General features: G+C 37.7%; 1 protein-coding gene and 1 non-coding gene across 5 annotated transcripts in view; both read left to right on the top strand.

Annotated features, from left to right (window-relative positions):
- LOC111053224 (potassium voltage-gated channel subfamily H member 8) overlaps nt 1-19,258 on the top strand; it is a 322,102-nt gene extending 302,844 nt beyond the window's left edge. For all 4 annotated transcript variants that reach the window (XM_039436822.1, XM_039436819.1, XM_039436820.1 and 1 more), the window contains 8 exons: nt 1,943-2,122; nt 3,347-3,555; nt 5,867-5,963; nt 6,534-6,686; nt 7,787-8,091; nt 13,230-13,390; nt 15,932-16,049; nt 17,343-19,258. In XM_039436822.1, coding sequence (XP_039292756.1) covers nt 1,943-2,122; nt 3,347-3,555; nt 5,867-5,963; nt 6,534-6,686; nt 7,787-8,091; nt 13,230-13,390; nt 15,932-16,049; nt 17,343-18,563 — 2,444 coding nt within the window. In that variant the 3' untranslated portion in view covers nt 18,564-19,258. The remainder of the gene's footprint in view (nt 1-1,942; nt 2,123-3,346; nt 3,556-5,866; nt 5,964-6,533; nt 6,687-7,786; nt 8,092-13,229; nt 13,391-15,931; nt 16,050-17,342) is intronic.
- LOC120353460 lies at nt 5,690-5,811 on the top strand. Its single transcript, XR_005572417.1, has one exon. It is a non-coding gene; the product is annotated as a U5 spliceosomal RNA (small nuclear RNA).
- Nucleotides 19,259-20,232: the final 974 nt, after the last annotated feature.

The following is a 20,232-nucleotide window of genomic DNA, read 5'->3' as shown; positions in this document are numbered from 1 at the left end:
CGCCGATTTTCCAGTTGGGAACCGTGGCGTAGATGTAGTCCTTCAAGTCATCCAGTTTCTGCCTGTTGCCCCAAAATTGGTGGACAGGGGGCCAAACGATGTCTAAATGGTCCCTCTTGTAAAATTCTTCATCAATGTAGAAGATTGGCATATAAGCAATCAATCTATTCGTTATCTATTCTCCTCAAGTTTTCTCTGGTTTCCAGGATGAACTCACTGTTAAGCTAAATCGATTATCAACTTGAGTTTTGTAAATTACTTTCGATAGCACCTTGTGGATTTTTGACAATATTTCAAGTCTCTTCAATATTCTAGAATGAATTGACTCTCAAGGACACTCAAGAGACGTTACCACATAAGAAATGAAACAATTTGAAGTCAGTGCAATGTGCAACCACTAACAGAAATAATAAAAAATATAGATTGAAGTGGACAAATCACCTGCGCCGTATGCCACCAACTCGTCTTCCACTACAAGCTTGGAAGTTGCAGTTGGATGGGAAAAGAGACGTCGGAAGACCGAGGAAGCGGTGGACACCGGAACAGGCTTTACAAGCCTAGTCCATGATGGATGATGATGATGATGATGATTGAGGTTAAGGGCTACCCTTATTTTTCAGGGAATTGAACATTAGTACCCTTTTTAAAAACATCTTTCAACATAATAATTTTTATAATGCTTGGTGAAATACTTTATCAATAATACAAAATAATGCCAAGAGGTTGCATAAATTTTGCCCCTTTTCGCATAAACTATCCGCACTTGCGTGACAAAAGGGAATATTAATAATAATAAGTATTATTCATGCATGTACATTTTACATTCAATGTTTCGCATTTATCAGTTACATAAGAGAATCATACAATTTGTCAGGTCATCAGATGTCCGTGAATATTTGGAGTGAAAAATGAAGATGACACATCATATTAATTATTATAATTTCACTTTGTTCATTTCTCACACTGTGTAATGAGAAAAACTCCAGCAAACTGTAAAAACATATCTTTTGTACATATTAATGGCATTATCAAGTGAGTCCACTCAGTAAGTAAGAAAGCCACTTGATAATGCCATTAATACGTTGAAACATGTTGTGAATAGAAGTTTTTAAAAAGGGTACTTGGATGTTTAATTTCCTGATAGATTGAATGAGTTCTACATCTAGATCCCCAAACATGTAGATGTTTTATCTGAAAAATGAGTTTAAAAATGTTGAATATCTGACATGAAAACCTGAAATTTTTGTGATGTAACCCCAAATTTTATTTCATTTCACAGCCCTAATGCACGCAGTGGTGTTTGGCAACGTGACAGCCATAATCCAGCGCATGTACTCGCGTCGCTCACTCTACCAGACAAAATTGGTGGACAGGGGGCCAAACGATGTCTAAATGGTCCCTCTTGTAAAATTCTTCATCAATGTAGAAGATTGGCATATAAGCAATCAATCTATTCGTTATCTATTCTCCTCAAGTTTTCTCTGGTTTCCAGGATGAACTCACTGTTAAGCTAAATCGATTATCAACTTGAGTTTTGTAAATTACTTTCGATAGCACCTTGTCGATTTTCCTCAAGTTTTCTCTGTTTTTGAGGGCCAAGTGTAAGAGAGGGCCGACTGCGCCCTGACTTTGCCCTCCTAGGTCAAAAATAAAGGCAGTCATACTATTTTATTCTGGAGTGATCCGTGGTCTAGTGGATAGAGTGCTTGCGTAGCAGCATAGAGATCCCGGGTTCAAACCCTCTTAATACCAAACGTTTTTTAACCAGATCACTCCCGTGTTATCGGATGGACACGTCAAACTGTCGGTCCCGGCTGAAGTATGACAGTCGTAAGGCCCATTGACGGCTTAAATTATATATTCAGGCGGTGGGACCTTCCCGCAAGGGATTCCCCACCAACAAAAGCCATACGAATTTACTCATTCTATTCTTTTTTTGCAGGCTGGATTCACACTCTGGCCGAGAAACTGAAAGTGGACATAGGCAATGTGTCCCATTCAGAGGCGTACATCACAGCACTCTACTTCACCTGCTCCAGTCTGACCAGTGTCGGCTTCGGAAATGTCTCGGCCAATACCAGTGCAGAAAAGATATTCAGCATCATCACTATGTTGATTGGAGGTTGGTAGAAACTGATTGAAAATCATCGATAATATTCATTTCTAGCATAAAATAGAATGAATTAATTAAGTTTGTGGCATGAATATTTATTTTGTGTAACTTTCCCATAATTGAAGAGACTTAAAATATTTTCAAAAATCCATTAAAAAGTTACAGTTCATGATGTGTGAGCACACACGAAAGCTTGCTCCTGTAAAATATTAATTTTTATCAAAATAGAGTGGATTTTTGACAATATTTCAAGTCTCTTCAATATTCTAGAATGAATTGACTCTCAAGGACACTCAAGAGACGTTACCACATAAGAAATGAAACAATTTGAAGTCAGTGCAATGTGCAACCACTAACAGAAATAATAAAAAATATAGATTGAAGTGGACAAATCACCTGCGCCGTATGCCACCAACTCGTCTTCCACTACAAGCTTGGAAGTTGCAGTTGGATGGGAAAAGAGACGTCGGAAGACCGAGGAAGCGGTGGACACCGGAACAGGCTTTACAAGCCTAGTCCATGATGGATGATGATGATGATGATGATTGAGGTTAAGGGCTACCCTTATTTTTCAGGGAATTGAACATTAGTACCCTTTTTAAAAACATCTTTCAACATAATAATTTTTATAATGCTTGGTGAAATACTTTATCAATAATACAAAATAATGCCAAGAGGTTGCATAAATTTTGCCCCTTTTCGCATAAACTATCCGCACTTGCGTGACAAAAGGGAATATAATAATAATAAGTATTATTCATGCATGTACATTTTACATTCAATGTTTCGCATTTATCAGTTACATAAGAGAATCATACAATTTGTCAGGTCATCAGATGTCCGTGAATATTTGGAGTGAAAAATGAAGATGACACATCATATTAATTATTATAATTTCACTTTGTTCATTTCTCACACTGTGTAATGAGAAAAACTCCAGCAAACTGTAAAAACATATCTTTTGTACATATTAATGGCATTATCAAGTGAGTCCACTCAGTAAGTAAGAAAGCCACTTGATAATGCCATTAATACGTTGAAACATGTTGTGAATAGAAGTTTTTAAAAAGGGTACTTGGATGTTTAATTTCCTGATAGATTGAATGAGTTCTACATCTAGATCCCCAAACATGTAGATGTTTTATCTGAAAAATGAGTTTAAAAATGTTGAATATCTGACATGAAAACCTGAAATTTTTGTGATGTAACCCCAAATTTTATTTCATTTCACAGCCCTAATGCACGCAGTGGTGTTTGGCAACGTGACAGCCATAATCCAGCGCATGTACTCGCGTCGCTCACTCTACCAGACAAAATGGCGCGACCTGAAGGACTTCCTCACCCTGCACCAGATCCCCAAGGAGTTGAAGCAGAGGATGCAGGACTACTTCCAGACCATGTGGTCGCTCAACCACGGCATTGATATTCACGAGGTGAGAGAGGTAGGTCTGACGTATGCAGGTGTGTGTCTGTCGTCTGTCTGTCGTCTGTCTCTAGTCAGTCGTCTGTTGGCTGTCAGTAGTCTGCCTGACGTCTACCTGTCGTCTGTCTAACGTCTGTCCTGCGTCTGTCTGTAGTATGTCTATCGTGTATCGTCTGTCCGGTGAATAAAGACATGATGATTTCTAAATTTCATTTCATTCATTCGATAAATAATTGAACACAAGAGACCTTATTTCAGGCGAGTCGGCAGGATTTGACAGGATTGTTATCAAGGTTGGTCTATCAAGAATCAGCCAATCGTAGCACTTCCTGTCCTGTTGTACTGTGCCGACTCGTCTGAAAAAACGCCTCGTGTATATCTGCTCTATGATGGAATTATCAATTATTCTATGTAAGTTATACTATAGTCTACAATAAAGTAATTCTATATCCTATTATATTAAGCGAGCAAATTCTGTATATCTGTCCATATTTTTATATCTGGTTATTTATGTTCAACGGATCTCGAAAACGGCTCTAACCATTTTCACGAAATTTGGAACATAGTAGGTTTATGATATAAAGATGGCACTATAGGTCTCGCTGAAGGACATGAAAAGGATAACAGTTATTCATCCTTGGAAAAATAGATGATAATTTCGTCGTCTGTTGAAACAGGAGGATGCGTGTGTGGGAGAAACAGGATTATTTCCAGCTGTGTAATCAATCAGCAAGAAATATCGATAAATTCTAATCGACTTGATCAAAATAATCATTCTAAACTAGAGTATAAATCATAATTTTCAAAGTTATATTCATTATTTGACAGTTTTAAGTGATTAATAAGAATTATTTTGTTATTCAATTTGGTAATTTAAGTAATATAAATTAGAACTTTTTTGTTTTTAAATATTTGGACTGAAAATTGAACCTGAATTCAAGTGTATGGAACATAATCTACTTTTTAGACTATTTATAGTGTATAGGCCTAAATCAAAATTCGGGGAAGAAACAGTTTCGGGCTGTGCCTGTTAGTCCTTTCCCAATCATTGAAAACAAAATTGTGTTCTGTTTTCTCAGTAGTTGTAAATAAATAACTAGCGAAGCTCGGTGCCCCGATATTTTACTTTATAAAGTCAGTGGAAATGTCAGTGGATGCATAGCTGCCAAGTAGACTATTCCTTTTTCCTACAGTTACGTTGAAAAGTGGCCATTGCTGCACTGATTACAGAACGCAAAGAATCACTTTTCCGCTCTAGTGCGGGAAAAATTTTTCTGCACTCCAGATTTGCAACATGGCAACGCAAAATACTTGGTAGGTTATATGGAGCAACAGTGCAGCAAAATGAAAATGAAGTTGGTAACAGTGACTGCTGTGGCTGCTATAGTGAGCAGAGGTGCAACCAAGCACAACGCGCTAATTATTACTATTATATATTATAACCAAGGACAACATTTTTACTCAATCTGACAATAAATTAAGGTTTTTATCAATAATAAAATTACACAGAAAAACATTTGATGGATTTCAGGCAATTTTACCCATAATTACCCACTTTTCATATTCAATGGTAACTCTAGGAAAAACTTAATGTGAAATACGTGCGCAAAGTTCCTCTGCTGCACTCAAGAAACCATTCCGCCCTCGCCTACGGCTCGGGCGTAAACGTTTCTTTCCGTGCAGCAAACTGACACTTTGCGCACTAGTTGCACAAATAACTATTCCACCACCTTCCATATGGTAGATAGCTGGAATATCGGATATTGAAAAAAAATTAAATTAAATAACTATCAGAGATTATATGTGTCAAAAGGATGAGGTCATCAACTCGTGAGACTCACGTTATAAAGTCGGTGAAAATGATAGGACGGCATAGTTGTCATGTATTATTTCTCCACCGCCATCTATATAGTAGACAGCTGTGATTCAAGCAATCCTGATATAGTCTGTCTGATATTATATTGATTGTTGATTCTTGGTTATGATCAATAATAATTATATCTCAAATTAATATATATAATTAAATTCTATAAATGGACCTCTCTATAGACTAAGTGGAAGGTTTGCTTGTTCTTTACAAGACTTAATCGAATGTAAACCTTTAAGGAATAGAGATAACAAAGAGACAATATAAAATTAAGTATTATATTCACCAGCTCTGATTCCACTTGAAAGTCGAATAAATCTTTGGCCTTTTACTAAAGATTTCCGTGGAGTGGAAAACATGATGAGTCTAATCTGAATTTTATCGAGTGCTCGACCTAATGGGTTGGGCCATATTAAACCTATTCACCAGGTAAATGTATCTTTAATTCTGTTTTTGTTTGCAGACGCTAAAAGAGTTTCCCGAAGAGCTCCGTGGTGACGTGTCAATGCATCTGCACCGGGAGATACTGCAGTTGCCAATTTTCGAGGCTGCATCGCAAGGTACCATATTGAAAAATTCATTCAAGTTCATTCATAGATAATTCTGTTATTTAAATGGTACGGAGAACGAAAACTAACTTCTCCCCAACCCATTTTCACTAATCCTAACTATGGTGAGGTCCACGTTACAATGGCAGTATTTGATTAACATTGGTGTTGCTATCATTGCTCATCATTCGATTCAAAATAATAAACTTTGTTATGAAATAATAAATTGAAAATATATGGTCTTAATGGATGAAATATAATTGATCATTTATAATGTGAATGAATGACACCATAACATTGTTTCTGTTATCCTTGTCTATTTAACGAAGCAGATAGTGCTATCTTTTTCTAGCTCCGCAACGTTGCCAAATCGTTTTTCAACATGGAGAAATATCAACAAAATACTCAATCTCAGTTATGAAAATTAATCATTGAATCCTTGAAATGTATCAATTCATAGTGTTGTATATCATCCAAGTTGAGATACCTTTTCTAGCTTGTTCCAATCTAAAAATATGAGTTAAAAGATCAAGTCATGAAATCGAAGCGTATCTGTTTAGTGATTTATTTGTTTGATTCAAGGCTGCCTGAAACTGCTATCACTGCATATTCGCACCAACTTCTGTGCGCCGGGCGAATATCTGATTCACAAGGGTGACGCCCTCAGCTCCATCTATTACCTGTGCAATGGATCCATGGAAGTCGTGCAGAATGGAATGGTCGTCGCCATATTGGGTAAGACTTATTTTGTAATAGTAAAGCCTGGATTCCATTTTGGCAATTTCCAATATCATAACAACATGGTGAGCTGTGTTATCACGTTGAGCGATAGAGCTACGAACTTTTTGTCTATATAGTTTCCATTTAGGCGCAAACTGCATGAGAGTGGTTGCAATGACATCGTAGACACCAACTTACAATAAAGCTCTAAGGACCTTGTACACTATAGAAGTATATAAAAGTGACTAAAACTCCCTTAATTTTTTGTATTTCTATTAATATAAGCTAGAATTGAACCGTTCATTAACCAGTGATTTCAGTCAAATTACATTAAAAATATAAAAGTGACTAAAACTCCCTTAATTTTGTGTATTTCTATTTATTTAAGCTAGAATTGAACCGTTCATTAACCAGTGATTACAGTCAAATAAATAGAATTTTGGGGTATTTTCGGAAACCCAACTCACGCATGTAGAAAGCTTATTTGGATCCGAATCCGAAATTAGAATCTTTCTATCTTTATTCATAAGAAAGTTAGAATTTGAGAGAAAAAGAGATGAGTAGCCTAATCTATTGCAAAATACGGAACCGCAACCACACTTGGATGTAATTACCGTACACAACGGCACATTGGTCTGCCGCAAAAAACTGCTGAGTAGACCGTTTCTATTTCTACGAGTTCCCGTGATTCAATCTATACCCATATTGCTGCGTTAAATCTGTAGTAATGGAACAATCAATCAAGCATGCAACTTTGTGTGATACTTATTATGTAGTAGCCCATTTTTACTATGTTCTATCCATAGGAGCAGTATTTACTATCATCGCTAGATTTATTCATTGATTTCCATTAATATATATTAATAGAACTTAACTAATATGGGAATTTCATTGAAAGAGATTTACTATTCTACATTTACGTTGATTGCCTAGCCTGATTGTATTTTTTATGTATTTTGATTATTTCAGTGTGTTTTTGTGTTGATTTCAATAAATTGATTGATCGAATTTGGAAAATACATTACATTTATTTATAAACTAATTAAAACATTTACGAACATACGTGGCTCTGAAAAATCCTTTTCTCAACCCTCTTCTATTATGTTTGATTACAGGTAAAGGCGACCTAGTCGGCTGCGACATAAGCGGCTACCTGCAGGGTGGCGGGGGAGGTTTGGGGGTGGTCAGCGCTAACGGGGGTGCTTGTACGGGGGCTGGAGGGGCAGGGGGAGGCTCCCCCCTCGACGTGGTCACCAAATCCAGTTGCGACGTGAAGGCGCTCACCTACTGTGACCTCAAATGCATCAACATTCAGGGCCTCGTTGAGGTGTTGAGGCTGTACCCTGAGTACCAGCAACAATTCGCTCACGACATTCAGCATGACCTCACCTATAACCTCAGGGAAGGATATGAGGCTGAGGTAAGTCCAATCACACAAAATAGAAAGAAATTCAAATTTCAAATTGAAATTTATTGGATAAAAAACACTCGCTACTCAATCATTCAAGTAATCTTTATAAATAAAAATCGAGCCTCAAATTTTGACATTCAATAACTTTTTTATAAGTGCACCGAATTTGATGATTTTTTTTATTTGTGTTCGTTATGTTCAGGACCAGGTTTATGGCCTATCAAATTTATTATCCGACTTCAGGACTCTTTCCTACGGTCCTTCAAAGTTTAAATGTAATCCTTATAGGAGAAAATTTGTGAGCTGACCAAACATCTATATAAATAATAAAAATCGAGCCTCAAATTTTGACATTCAATAACTTTTTTATGTATGCACCGAATTTGATGATTCTTTTTAGTTGTGTTCGTTATGTTCAGGGCCAGATTTATGGCCTATCAAATTTATGATCCGACTTCAGGACTCTTTCCTACGGTCCTTCAAAGCTTACATGTAATCCTTATGGGAGAAGATTTGTGAGCTGGCCACGCACAGAAATAAAAATCAGCTGTTATAATCATTGCGTCATCCAACAGCCGTCGCTAGATTTGATTTTCTATTTACTTTCCACTGATTTACAAAATTTTAATTCTAATTTTAATAATAATGCCGCGGTATAAACGACATCCAAACTTGGGTCGAAATGCTGTGATTTTAGAATATGCACAGGAAAATCAGCAGCAAGGAGATATATCCTTCAATTTCTCAGCAAGCTGCATTCAACTATAATTAAAAATACAAACTGCTGCACAACTAACTAAGCACATAGGAAGTCCATATTGAGATATAAAAGTTAATACTGATTGTTGGATAATTTTCATAAAAATATAGTGCATCAGTTTCAGCTAAGGCTAAGCACACCTGAGGAGGCGCGGCCTGGTGATACAACGTGTTGATCTTATGGAGATTGCCTTATCACACCGTTCTACGCCATGCCCGATTCAGTGTGTGTGTGTGTGAATTCTTCCATTCAAACCAATATAAGCAAGAAGCACCTGGATGCAAAATGCCGCATCGCGCCTCCTCAGGTGTGCATCCAGCTAAAGTTTTACATGAGATGCTTGGCGGTACGAAGTTCGCCGGGCCAGTTAGTATCAAATAAATATGATGAGCTCAGAGATGATCCGAGTGGGGCTTTACAATAAAAACATGAAAAAAGAAACGTTGTTCATTACTCCTTGGTCCAATTTACTTAAATGATGATTGTTGTAAAGTTGATTTCAAATTGAACTTTATTAGATAAAAAAGCACTCTCCAATAATTATTCTCAATTATTTATATAACTATTCAATAATAATTTAGGTAACTTCAAATAAATATAATGAACAACCGAGATGATTCGAGTGGGGCTTTACAATAAGAAACAAAAAAGAAGCGTTGTTCATTACTCTGTGGTCCCATTAATATTATGATTGTTGTAAAGTTAATACCGCTTGTATGTAGTTTCAATACCTAATACCGGTAGGTCTATGTAATATCTGATGTAATATTAACTATTTATTTTTGTTTAAAATAATCAATTATATTTTATTCATCAAGAAGATATTTTAATGAATTGATATTAAATATTCATGATTGAGATTCAATATTTTTCGATTAATTATATTTCTAAATTGTTAAAAACTATTTAGCAACGTTGCGAGGTAGAAAAGGATGGCACTATCTGCTCTGTCGATTGATAGACAAGGATAGCAACACCAATGTTTATCAAATACTGCCGTTAAGTAAATTATAACGTGCACCTCTCTATAGATTAAGTAGAAGGTTCACTTGTTCTTTACAAAACGTAATCGGATGTAAACCTCTAAGAAATGTAATATACTTTTTGTGTACTTGAGAATTTGATATTGTGGTGATTATTCATATTGAATAAAAGACTAAGAAATTGTCAAAAATCACAATTGACAAGGACTTTTGACAATTTCTTGGTCTTTTATTTAATTTAAAATGTAATATACAACTAATTGATGTAAGGAGTACAATTTTCCAAAGGACACTAGTTCTATTCGTATATTGTCGATTTCAACGATCAACTTTTGCAGTAATAAGCAGAGTAGCTGAATTGTGAGACATCTTCTACTCTATCTATGAAATTTAAGAATTATCTTATTACTTTAATACTCGCCAACCAAGTTATCAAGTTGTTGTGACTTCATATTTATTACACTACAGTATTCTAATAATAAAAATGAGGTACTTCGGAAATTCGACTGAGTCACTGTCGATGTTGTAGAACCGTTCCATTATGAAATAAAATTTTCAGTCAGCTTGAAAATGTGACCTGTGTGGCCACGAAACCATGCGGTCCTGTACCAAATAAAACTGTAGAATTTGACGATATATGGGTGTTTTTATTTCTTTACTTCGGAAATGTTTGTTGATTTTGTTGAAAGTTTTTGTTGAGTTTGTTGAAAGCTTTTGTTGAGTTTGTTCAAAGTTTTTGTTGAGTTTCTTGAAATATAATATATTTAGGAGTCATAAAAAATGAATTACTTCGCTGGGATAAACACATCTTACATCCAACAGCTAAAATTAGAAAGTTATTTACAAATTCATCCAACTCAAACAGCTACAATAGCCTACTATCAACAGACATGATAAAAAATGTTTATTATGCAATAGTCGAGTCCATAGCACTTGTCGATATGGCATTTTGGCCTGGGGAGCTACAAATTTCTCCCACATCGATCCTATCTTCAAGGTTCAGAAGCTGATTTTGAGGATAATATGACGCAAACATCCACTCTTCCCTTCAGTACTACTATACTCGGAGCTCAGCGTCCTCAGCATCAGACAGATTTACATTCACAGACTTCTAACATTGACCAAAAAGAACCCATCAATCTGAATCACCCGCAAGGAACACGCAGAAGGAACATGGACTTGGCAATTCCCAGGATGACAACATCAGCTGCTCAGAGGTCAGCCCCATATTTAGGACCAAACATTTTAAATAAACTGCCAATAACCATTAATAAAGAAACAGTTCCATTTCATTCAAATCGAAAACAAAAAAGTGGCTCCTGGATAATAGAATCAATTATGGAGATCGATTAAGTTTAGTTCTATAAAAAATTTCTCCATATTCTTTCATTCTTATTTTCTTCATTTAAACGATTTTTTCCCCATTAGTATTATAAATGTTTTTATGTGTAAAATTTCTACATCATAGGTGATCAATTTCCTTTTTTAAATTTGTGTATAGAGATTTTGTTTTCATGAACTTCCAATGACACGCAAGATGTATGTATCTTCATTATAATTTTTACATCTTAAACAATGGCAAAATTAGTGGCATCCCGACACATATTCATATACAGAGTGTTCTGAAGAAAGGTGCCCATAAGTCAGGGCGTGGTTCCTCACATCAAAAGAAAGAAGTTCCAATTTAAATAGGTCCGAAAATGCTATTGGTTACCAAGTTGTACAAACTGGAAGATCTGGTCTGAATTTCAGTTCCCCTGCAGGAACGAAGCCCTACGGGTATTTGTTGCCTGTTAATTAAGATGTACAATTTATTATACTTCATACTTCTTAAGTTCTGTGAAAAAGTATTTTGTGTCTATTGTACACTAGCCGTCAGGCTCGCTTCGCTCGCCATATCCGTCTAGTTAGGGGGCTCCGCCCCCTGGACCCCCAACTGGATCGTCCAAAAATGAGATCAGCAGGCTCGCTTCGCTCGCCTGCATGTAAACCTCAGCGGAACCTCTGTACCGAATGTGAACGTTTTATGTCAATTTCATCTCGAAAATTTGAGAAAACGTAGAAAAACGCTGGTAAAAAACCTTTTACTATATTGGCGTATCTTTGGCGAACAAAATTCTTCCACCTCAGCTAAACCTGTGTACTGAATTTTTTAAAATATATTTCCATCAATTATTGGAAAAGGTGAGAAAACGCAGAAAATCTGAGAAAAACGTTGGAAAAACGCTGATTTTGGGCGTATCTTTGATGAAATATTAAAGTCACCTCATTCCAAAATTTTTAGACCCTAGCTAAACCTCTGTACCAAATTTTAACATTTTCTGTCTATTACTTGATGAAAGGACTGAGAGAACGCTAATTTTGGACGTATCTTTGGCGTTATTTGAAATTCCTTCTAACACAACATTACTACACCCCAGCTGAGCTTCTGTACTTAATTTGAACATTTTCTGTTCATTTGTTCTCGATAAACTGAGAAAGCGCTAAGAAACGCTGGAAAAACGCAGATTTTGGGCGTATCTTTGAAAATTTTTCCAAATCCGTTCTTAGTGCGCCTCTAAAAGGCCAACTGAACATACCTACCAAATTTGAACGTTTATGGTCCGGTAGATTTTTAGTTCTGCGAGTGAGTCAGTGAGTCAGTCAGTCAGTCAGTGAGTGAGTGCCATTTCGCTTTTATATAGATTTAACGTGGTAAATCTGCTCCAGAAACCTTGAAGGAACTTGTTTTTCGGGGCCAAGTTTTGCATATTTTGTCACATATCTTGAAAATTACTGTAGCTACAGATATTTGGAAACGGGTTTATTCAATTTTTCAGTTCATTTTACATAAAGTACGCTAAATTGTACATCTTAATTAACAGCCAACAAATACCCGTAGGGCTTCGTTTCAGCAGGGGAACTGAAATTCAGACCAGATCTTCCACAACTACCACAGCTTGGTAACCAAGCATTCTCCTATATTAATTGGAACTTTTATTCTTCTTTTGATGTGAGGAATCACGCCCTGACTTATGGTCACCTTTTTTCAGAGCACCCTGTTCATGAATATGTGTCGGGATGCCACTAATTTTGCCATTATTTAAGATGTAAAAATTATAATGAAGATTATACATATCTTGGGAGCCATCAGAAGTTCATGAAACAACATTTATAAAAACAAATTTGAAAAAGAAAATTTATAACCTATGATGTAGAAATTTTAGACACATAAAAACATTTATAATACTAAGGGGGAAGAAAATTAAAATCAGCAAATAATCAATCAATATTGTATTAATACTTTGTAAATAATTGTAGCTTATATGTTTTTGTAATCATGTCTATATTTTGAATAAACTCCTCTGATCGTGTTGTACCCTCAACCAGAGAATTTATTATTATTTTGAACTTAATTTTTGCAGCAAGAGTCAGAGGTGAACGGTGTGCCATCTTTGACTCTGCCTTCTATCAGTGAGGACGATGAAAATGTTCCTGAGGAGGGGGAGACATCCCCCCTCTCGCCCCACAAATCTCCCCTGCATCAGTCCAACATCAGTCCCCGCCATGCCAAGTTCAACTCAAGGTACAGTTGTTCAAACTCACTAAAATATCCTTAATTAAAATTTTTAGTACCTATTGGAATTAGTTCTCAATACTCTTGAGCTAGATTCTTACACAACAGTGACAGTGAACAGTGAAAATAAAAATATAAAACTTCAATTCAATTAAATCAATCTCAGAAAAGTTTACACCATTGTTACTAAAATAAGAGTAAACTCAAGATCTTTCTTCAATTCAAAAAATCAAAATCCCAACTATTTGCTAAAATAATTTGATTGTAGAGTTTTGGCTAAGACACTTGACAATATTACGAATATCAATGCTCAACATCCAATCAATGAATTCCTACCTTCTACTAATGATTCCTACCTTTTTCTAATTGGACTATTCCTAATCAACCTAGCCGTATGTGTATGAATAATCCCATTATAACTTTTAGGAATTATATTTTCTACAGATGAAAATTAATGATAAATTGATTTATTCAAATGCTTGTTATCGTGTGCTGTGGGGACGATACATATTGGCCGAGCTAGTGGCGGGAGAGTGATGGATCTTCTCGTATTCCAGTGATAGGAATGCCTACGGGGAGCCTGTTCCTGGGGATGAATGTGTATATAAATGTGTGTATAATTATGTGGCCCTGGAAAGGACCAGGGGGGAGGTAGTGGCGACTATGTCTATAGTTGGAGAGGATGAGAAGGCAGAGGGTGTTTCCGGAGGGATAGCCGGGGGTGGGGACGGCAGATCTAGTGGCAGCAGCCTCCAGGGAACTGGCTGCGTTGTCCTCTTCACTGGGCTACGGATCGGGATGACTGGGACGCCACTGAAGACATGTTCGAAATCGGTCTTCCAATACGCTAGGTCGGCCTCTTCCTCTGGTTATCAGCAGGTCCAGCAACGGCTTCCCCGTCCAACACTTCCCGGGTCTTCCCGGGTTGGCCGAGTCATAGGCCGTCAGAACTTCGGCACCGGCTGGGGAGGTCCCACACTAGCTACACTAGTTTCTAGTTACTAGTTTCTCATAGGTTCCGCCAAACGGTCTTTAGGCCGTGATGCCCCTAAGTTAGGTACCCTTCCGCGATTTGCCGGGTGTGCCTCACTAGGTACCGTACCACCTCGTGGAGCCGTTGGAGACTTCCTTCAGCTTCCTTGTCACCCTTGGATCCTGTCACCAGTGCAGCTGTGCCTCTGGGTTCGGCGTCGCTGACCGGAGTGTAAGCTCCGGTTCGTTTTGGCATATGTGACAGATTAGGAAGGAGAGGAAAACACAAGTTATGCTTCAACTCGGTTTGGCCCTATTTACAACAGGTCATTTCAGAAACAACAAAAGTCATTTTTTGGTTAAAATTGGTTTAATGCAGAATCTTATTCTTTGAAGGTAAATACAAAGTTCTCCTGAGAAACCAAATAAGTCAGGCTTTTCTATATAGGTGTTCTGGCCAGAGAACTCGAATTGTAGCGCCAGAATGCCAGACTGCAGTTCTGCCAATAGCAGGCTTGTGTTTGCGCCGGCGCAGACCGTCCTGCTGCTTTGGCTTTGTCAATTTCTTTGTAAGTCGTCTGTTTTGTTTCGTCAGCCCATCTTGTTGCAAGACCAAAATTGTGTTTGTCATGTAATTTCGATCAGAAATTTCTTGTAAATAATTGTTTGAGTGTCGTGTGTGTGAATTATGAATATAACAGTGTAAATAGTATTGAATTGAATTAATTTGAATCGGATTTGAATTTATAAAGAATCCAGTTTGAGCTTTGTTCAAAACACAGTGCATAGCCTGCAAGTTGAATGCGAAAAGGCAGCCCGGAAGCAAGAACCTATCTTCCCAAATTTCATCCCACCCTGAACCTGACCAAAACACCTAATAAAGGCTTCGAAGGGCAAGTAGTCAAGATTGGAATAAATTTGGTGAGTTTTTGCTCTTTTTTATTGTTCATTAATGCAGAGTTTAACTGTACAAATAACCTGGCTCAAATTGAAGATTAAATTTTGCCCCTTGTTTGTATTTGATTATTTAAATAGTAAATTACAGTCCTCTGGTAGCTCTAGCCTGAGCTTTGTTCAGAACAATAGGTTAGATTACAAGCCTGACTTATGTGGTTTCTCAGGAGAACTTTGTATTTACCTTCAAAGAATAAGATTCTGCATTAAACCAATTTTGACCAAAAAATGACTTACCGTATGTTGTTTCTGAAATGACCCGTTCCTTCCACCAGCTCACCACAAGTAAGAGGGAGCAATCACCATTCGGGTACCTCCACTCTGAGGTCCAACTGGTTCGCCAGGGGAAGAACTGACTTGTCTCGCTGAAGGAGCCCGCTTATAATAACAGGGTCTCCAGCGAGTGAGAGTCAGCTGATTGAGAAGTTGCTGCTCGCTGGAAGTGCGCACCAGCAAGTAATGAGACTGTTAGTTGCCTAGACTAGAGTTCTGCGCTGGGGCAGTGAGCGGTTGGTGCGATCTTGTATTTTCGAGCTGATGCGAGGGTATCATGCTGATTAGTGATTTCTTTAAAAAATCAAACAAACAAATTTTTTCAACCTATATTTTACCAATTTATTGCAGGATTGAACGTCTACGACAAGAGAAGCTGAGAGAAGCTGACCACGCTAAAAGCAACGTGGACCGTCTTGATAATCAGGTCACGTCGTTGCATCATCATGTGGCAACACTTAGCCAAGAGGTAATAATCCGTTTCAAACTTTGAGTTACAATTCTACTTTCTAAAAGGAAGATTCTTATTTTTCTCATAGAGGTTTTGTGTAATTTACTGGATACAGGAAGAGAACTATGCAGGTGTTATGTAAACTTAGTGTTGATTATGTAAAATTATTGACCTGACTTGTCTTATACTATATAACGGGAGTCCTTGGGACGTAATCTTGAACAAAAAAGAAAAACTTATTCAAAATGCCGCTGATATTCTATCAATTGTTCTATTGAGAGCAGTGAAAAATCAAGAGAAATAGTTGCAGTAAATGTACCTGTTATTATTATATTATTAGTAAATTATTTTACTTTATTTATTTTTCATGATACTGATTAAATTAGTATAATCATTCTAGTATATCTTTGAGTAGGCTGTTGAATATTTTGCAGTGAATGTACCTGTTATTATTATATTATCAGTAAATTATTTTACTTTATTTCTTTTTCATGATACTGATTGAATTAGTATAATCATTCTAGTATATCTTTGAGTAGGCTGTTGAATATTTTGTGGGAGAAAATTCTTTAATGATTTGCTGTTATGCATGTAATACAAATGTATTCCAGGTACATTGGTTGCAGTTATTAATTATTGCATACTGATTTATCTAGATTTTTATCTCATGCACTGTCAGTATAGGCCTTCGTCACAAAACACTTTGTGACAGCACTTTCAATGTTATCCCATTATATCCTCAAAAAGGACGAAGGAGTGAGTGAATTTCGTTTGCCAACGAACTCAATCTGTATAATGGATAATGATTAGAGGAGTATTTGATGAATATACTCTACCTTCATTGTATTATCATTCATCTCATCATCATCACCTAGGCTTAAAATACTTCTAGAAAGTCGCCTTTGTAGAATAATAATAAAAAATTGAATTTGATTGATGAGAGCATTAATTTAAACGTTATTGTCGAACAGACAAACAAGTCCACAAAAACAACACAAACTGACAAAGACTCAAACGTGAAGTCAAAAGTAAGAACTCGATACGTTCGTTCAAAAATACATTCAAATAATAGAACAATTAAAGAGCTGTATACTTTCGTTGAAAATACATTCATATATGATAGATCTAATGTATAGGCTACCGTCAGAGAAAAACTTGTTTGTTTTATTCTAGCGTATAGTAAATAGTATACTCATAGAGATCGTCTTTGCTATACTCTTCTAATGCTATTGTTTCTCTATGGTATATGGTATACTTAAGTGCATTACATAGTCAATGTCATTCATATTCTACTTTTTCTGTCTTTTCCAGGTTCAGAATGCCATTCAAGCCCTCCAGGAGCTGGCCACCACCAGCAACACAGTAGTAACTAGTCGCTACCCCTTCCCCCTCCCTGCCCACTCCAACCCCAACCTCCCCCGGGTCAACAACGCAGGCATGCTACCACGCAGCTCCTCCCATCCCCCCGAGATGTTCTGCTGGGACTCCCAGGACGACTCCTACCAACCCACCCTCATCGACTGTGAGACGCAGACCGACGATCTGGTTGAGTTGATACGCCTGTTTGTGACCTTGAACCCGCGCATGACCTTGGTCTGGTTGGGCTTGGACCCGGAACTGGTCTACAAGTGCAGTCAGGTGGTTTTGAGGTTTGCGGAGACTGCAGACCAAGGGCAGTTTTGTTTGAGAGGTGCTAGTGAAGGTTGTGACCAAGGTCAAATGGTTGTGAGATCAGCTGATGATAGTTTCCAAGGTCGAATGGTTGTGAGATCAGCTGATGATAGTTTTCAAGGTCATTCAAATTTGAGAGGTGATAGTGGAGACCAAGTCATTGTTAGACCAGCTGATGATAGTTATCTAGGTTATAGCCAAGGTCAAATGGTTATGAGGCCGACTGAAAATTGTGGACAAGGTCAGAGGATAGAAGGGAATATTAGTCAGGGTTATAATCAAATGCCACAAGCAAGGAAGGGACGTAGTTATAGTCAAGGTCAAATAATGTCAATAGCAAATACTGGCCAAATATTTAGTGGATGTGGCCAAATGCTGATGCCAAGACCTCTGGGAAATACAGGTGTGATTCATGAAGGTCAAAGTTCAAGGTCAACTGACCCCACCACTCACTTCTCAAGGTCAATGGATCAAGGTCGAAGGTCAAGTACAACAGATCAAGGTCACGCTTCAAGGTCAAACCTGCGATCCAGAGTGCCCTCAACTGAAACAGTGGTGTGCTCTGAAGACAATCCAAAGTGTGCCACTACTATTGTACCTATAAACTGTTCTGAATATCCCCACCCCTACGATCAACGAAGCACTCCCCCCACCACTCGTCCAACGCCGCTTCCTGATTGGCTGACCAAACCGTTGACTCCGCCCTCCAGCTACAATTCGAGAAGACATCGATTCAGTACCGGTGATATCGAGCGTACTCTGTCTAGCAGTAGGAATAGCGGCGGTTCCAGTACTTCGTCTAGTCAGCGCGGAAGTCCGCTACCTTCTTCTAAGTCTTTGAAATTCCATCCAAACAGCTGAATTCTAACACTGTTTTTGTGTGTAAAAAGGTGGATGGAGTTTGTCATCCTAGAATTGTTCATCTCTGTACCTATTGTTTTTGATTTCATCACGATTGATGGAGAAGTATATGAGGAGATTTGGATGTATTTCCAATTGATTAAGAAACACAACTGATTGTATTGTCAATTTCATTTTTATCATTTTACTTACAGAACTGTCTGTTTTGTGCTAACATTGTGTTGGTTTTTGAAACTGCAGTCCTGTATGATGCACTTACTCAACTTCCCTAGCTGTTCATGGGAACGACATGAACAAACCAAACCCCAAGGCAACTCCAGAAGTGGCCTTGCCTTCAAACTCATGGGATCTGCCCCATCTGGGCAGGTTCCCTAATCTGAAATGGGTGCTTCAGGAACACAGGAAATTCCGTTTCACTCTTATGTAGAGGCTATCAACATTGAGAAGGCTTTGCTACTGATCACGTCATGTATGATGTAAGCTCTATCACATCATTCCAACTGGAGAGGAAGGATGAGCTTCTCAGACCACTTCTCAAAGAACAAAGAAGGACAGCCATTCACGCAAGACTGATCTTCTTGGGAGAGGTGAGGCTTTCGTCCAAAGTTTAAGAGGGGCAAAAAGGGAAAACCCAAGAGACCAGAGATGGGTGAAACTCCAGGCACAAACGTGGGTCAAGAGGCTGAGTCAAGGGTAGCCAGGCGCCCTAGAGGCAATTTGGCGACCCCTTCCTCAGCGGAAGGACCTACAAAAAGGCCAGGAGTGAAACTCACGTAGGTCACTAGTTTGTGGTTGGAGAGACCAAACCTCACCACTGCTCAAAGAAGGGTGGCCATTCAGGTGAAACTTCTTGGAAGAGGTGAGGCTCTTGACCCTGCAAATTTTCGGAGGGGCAAAAAGGAAAAACCCCAAGAGACCAGAGATGGGTGAAACTCCCAATATGGGTCAAGATTCTGAGTCAAGGATAGCTAGGCGCCCTAGTGGCAACTTGGCAACCCCTTCCTCAGCGGAAGGACCTTCAAAGAAGGCCAGGAGTGGAACTCACTGAGGTCACGAGGACCAATCAGTCTGTAGAGACTGGCAAGCATATCAAACTGGATTGCAACCAGGTGATGAATGGGGTGTTAGCATAGGGAAAAACTCCTGGTTCTTGTAAAGGACACAGGTATTGGTTTGAGTAACATAGCCTACTACTTGGGAACACAATAAGCTTCGGTTGATGTGTGGGGTTTTGAACCTTTGGATCCTTGAATCCATCCCTTATAAAATAACAATAATGATGCACTTTTAAGTATATGACTTTCAATGAATGATGAAACTTAATAGAGCATGTAATTCATTTGAAATCATTGTTGGAATAATATCAAACATAAAATCACTTCATGATTATTCTTCTACTGTGAGTGAACAATTCGAGGGCTAATTCACCACCAAAATTTAATTAATACTTAATTATCAAACAGTGGTTGTACTTTTATTTTTCTACTCTTCAAATACATAATATATTATATTTACACTATATAGGTATATATGTTTATTATATTGGAAGCAAATATAGTTACTTTGATAATGAACAGTGATATTTTTTATAATTGCTGTAAAAATATTTGTTGTTACACTTGTAAAATATAAGCCTACTGATTAAAATAATATTAGGCATCTTCTAGTG

Source organism: Nilaparvata lugens, chromosome 10, assembly GCF_014356525.2.
Source record: "Nilaparvata lugens isolate BPH chromosome 10, ASM1435652v1, whole genome shotgun sequence".
Classification (NCBI taxonomy): Eukaryota; Metazoa; Arthropoda; class Insecta; order Hemiptera; family Delphacidae; genus Nilaparvata; species Nilaparvata lugens.
This window is presented reverse-complemented; position numbering and strand designations above follow the sequence as displayed.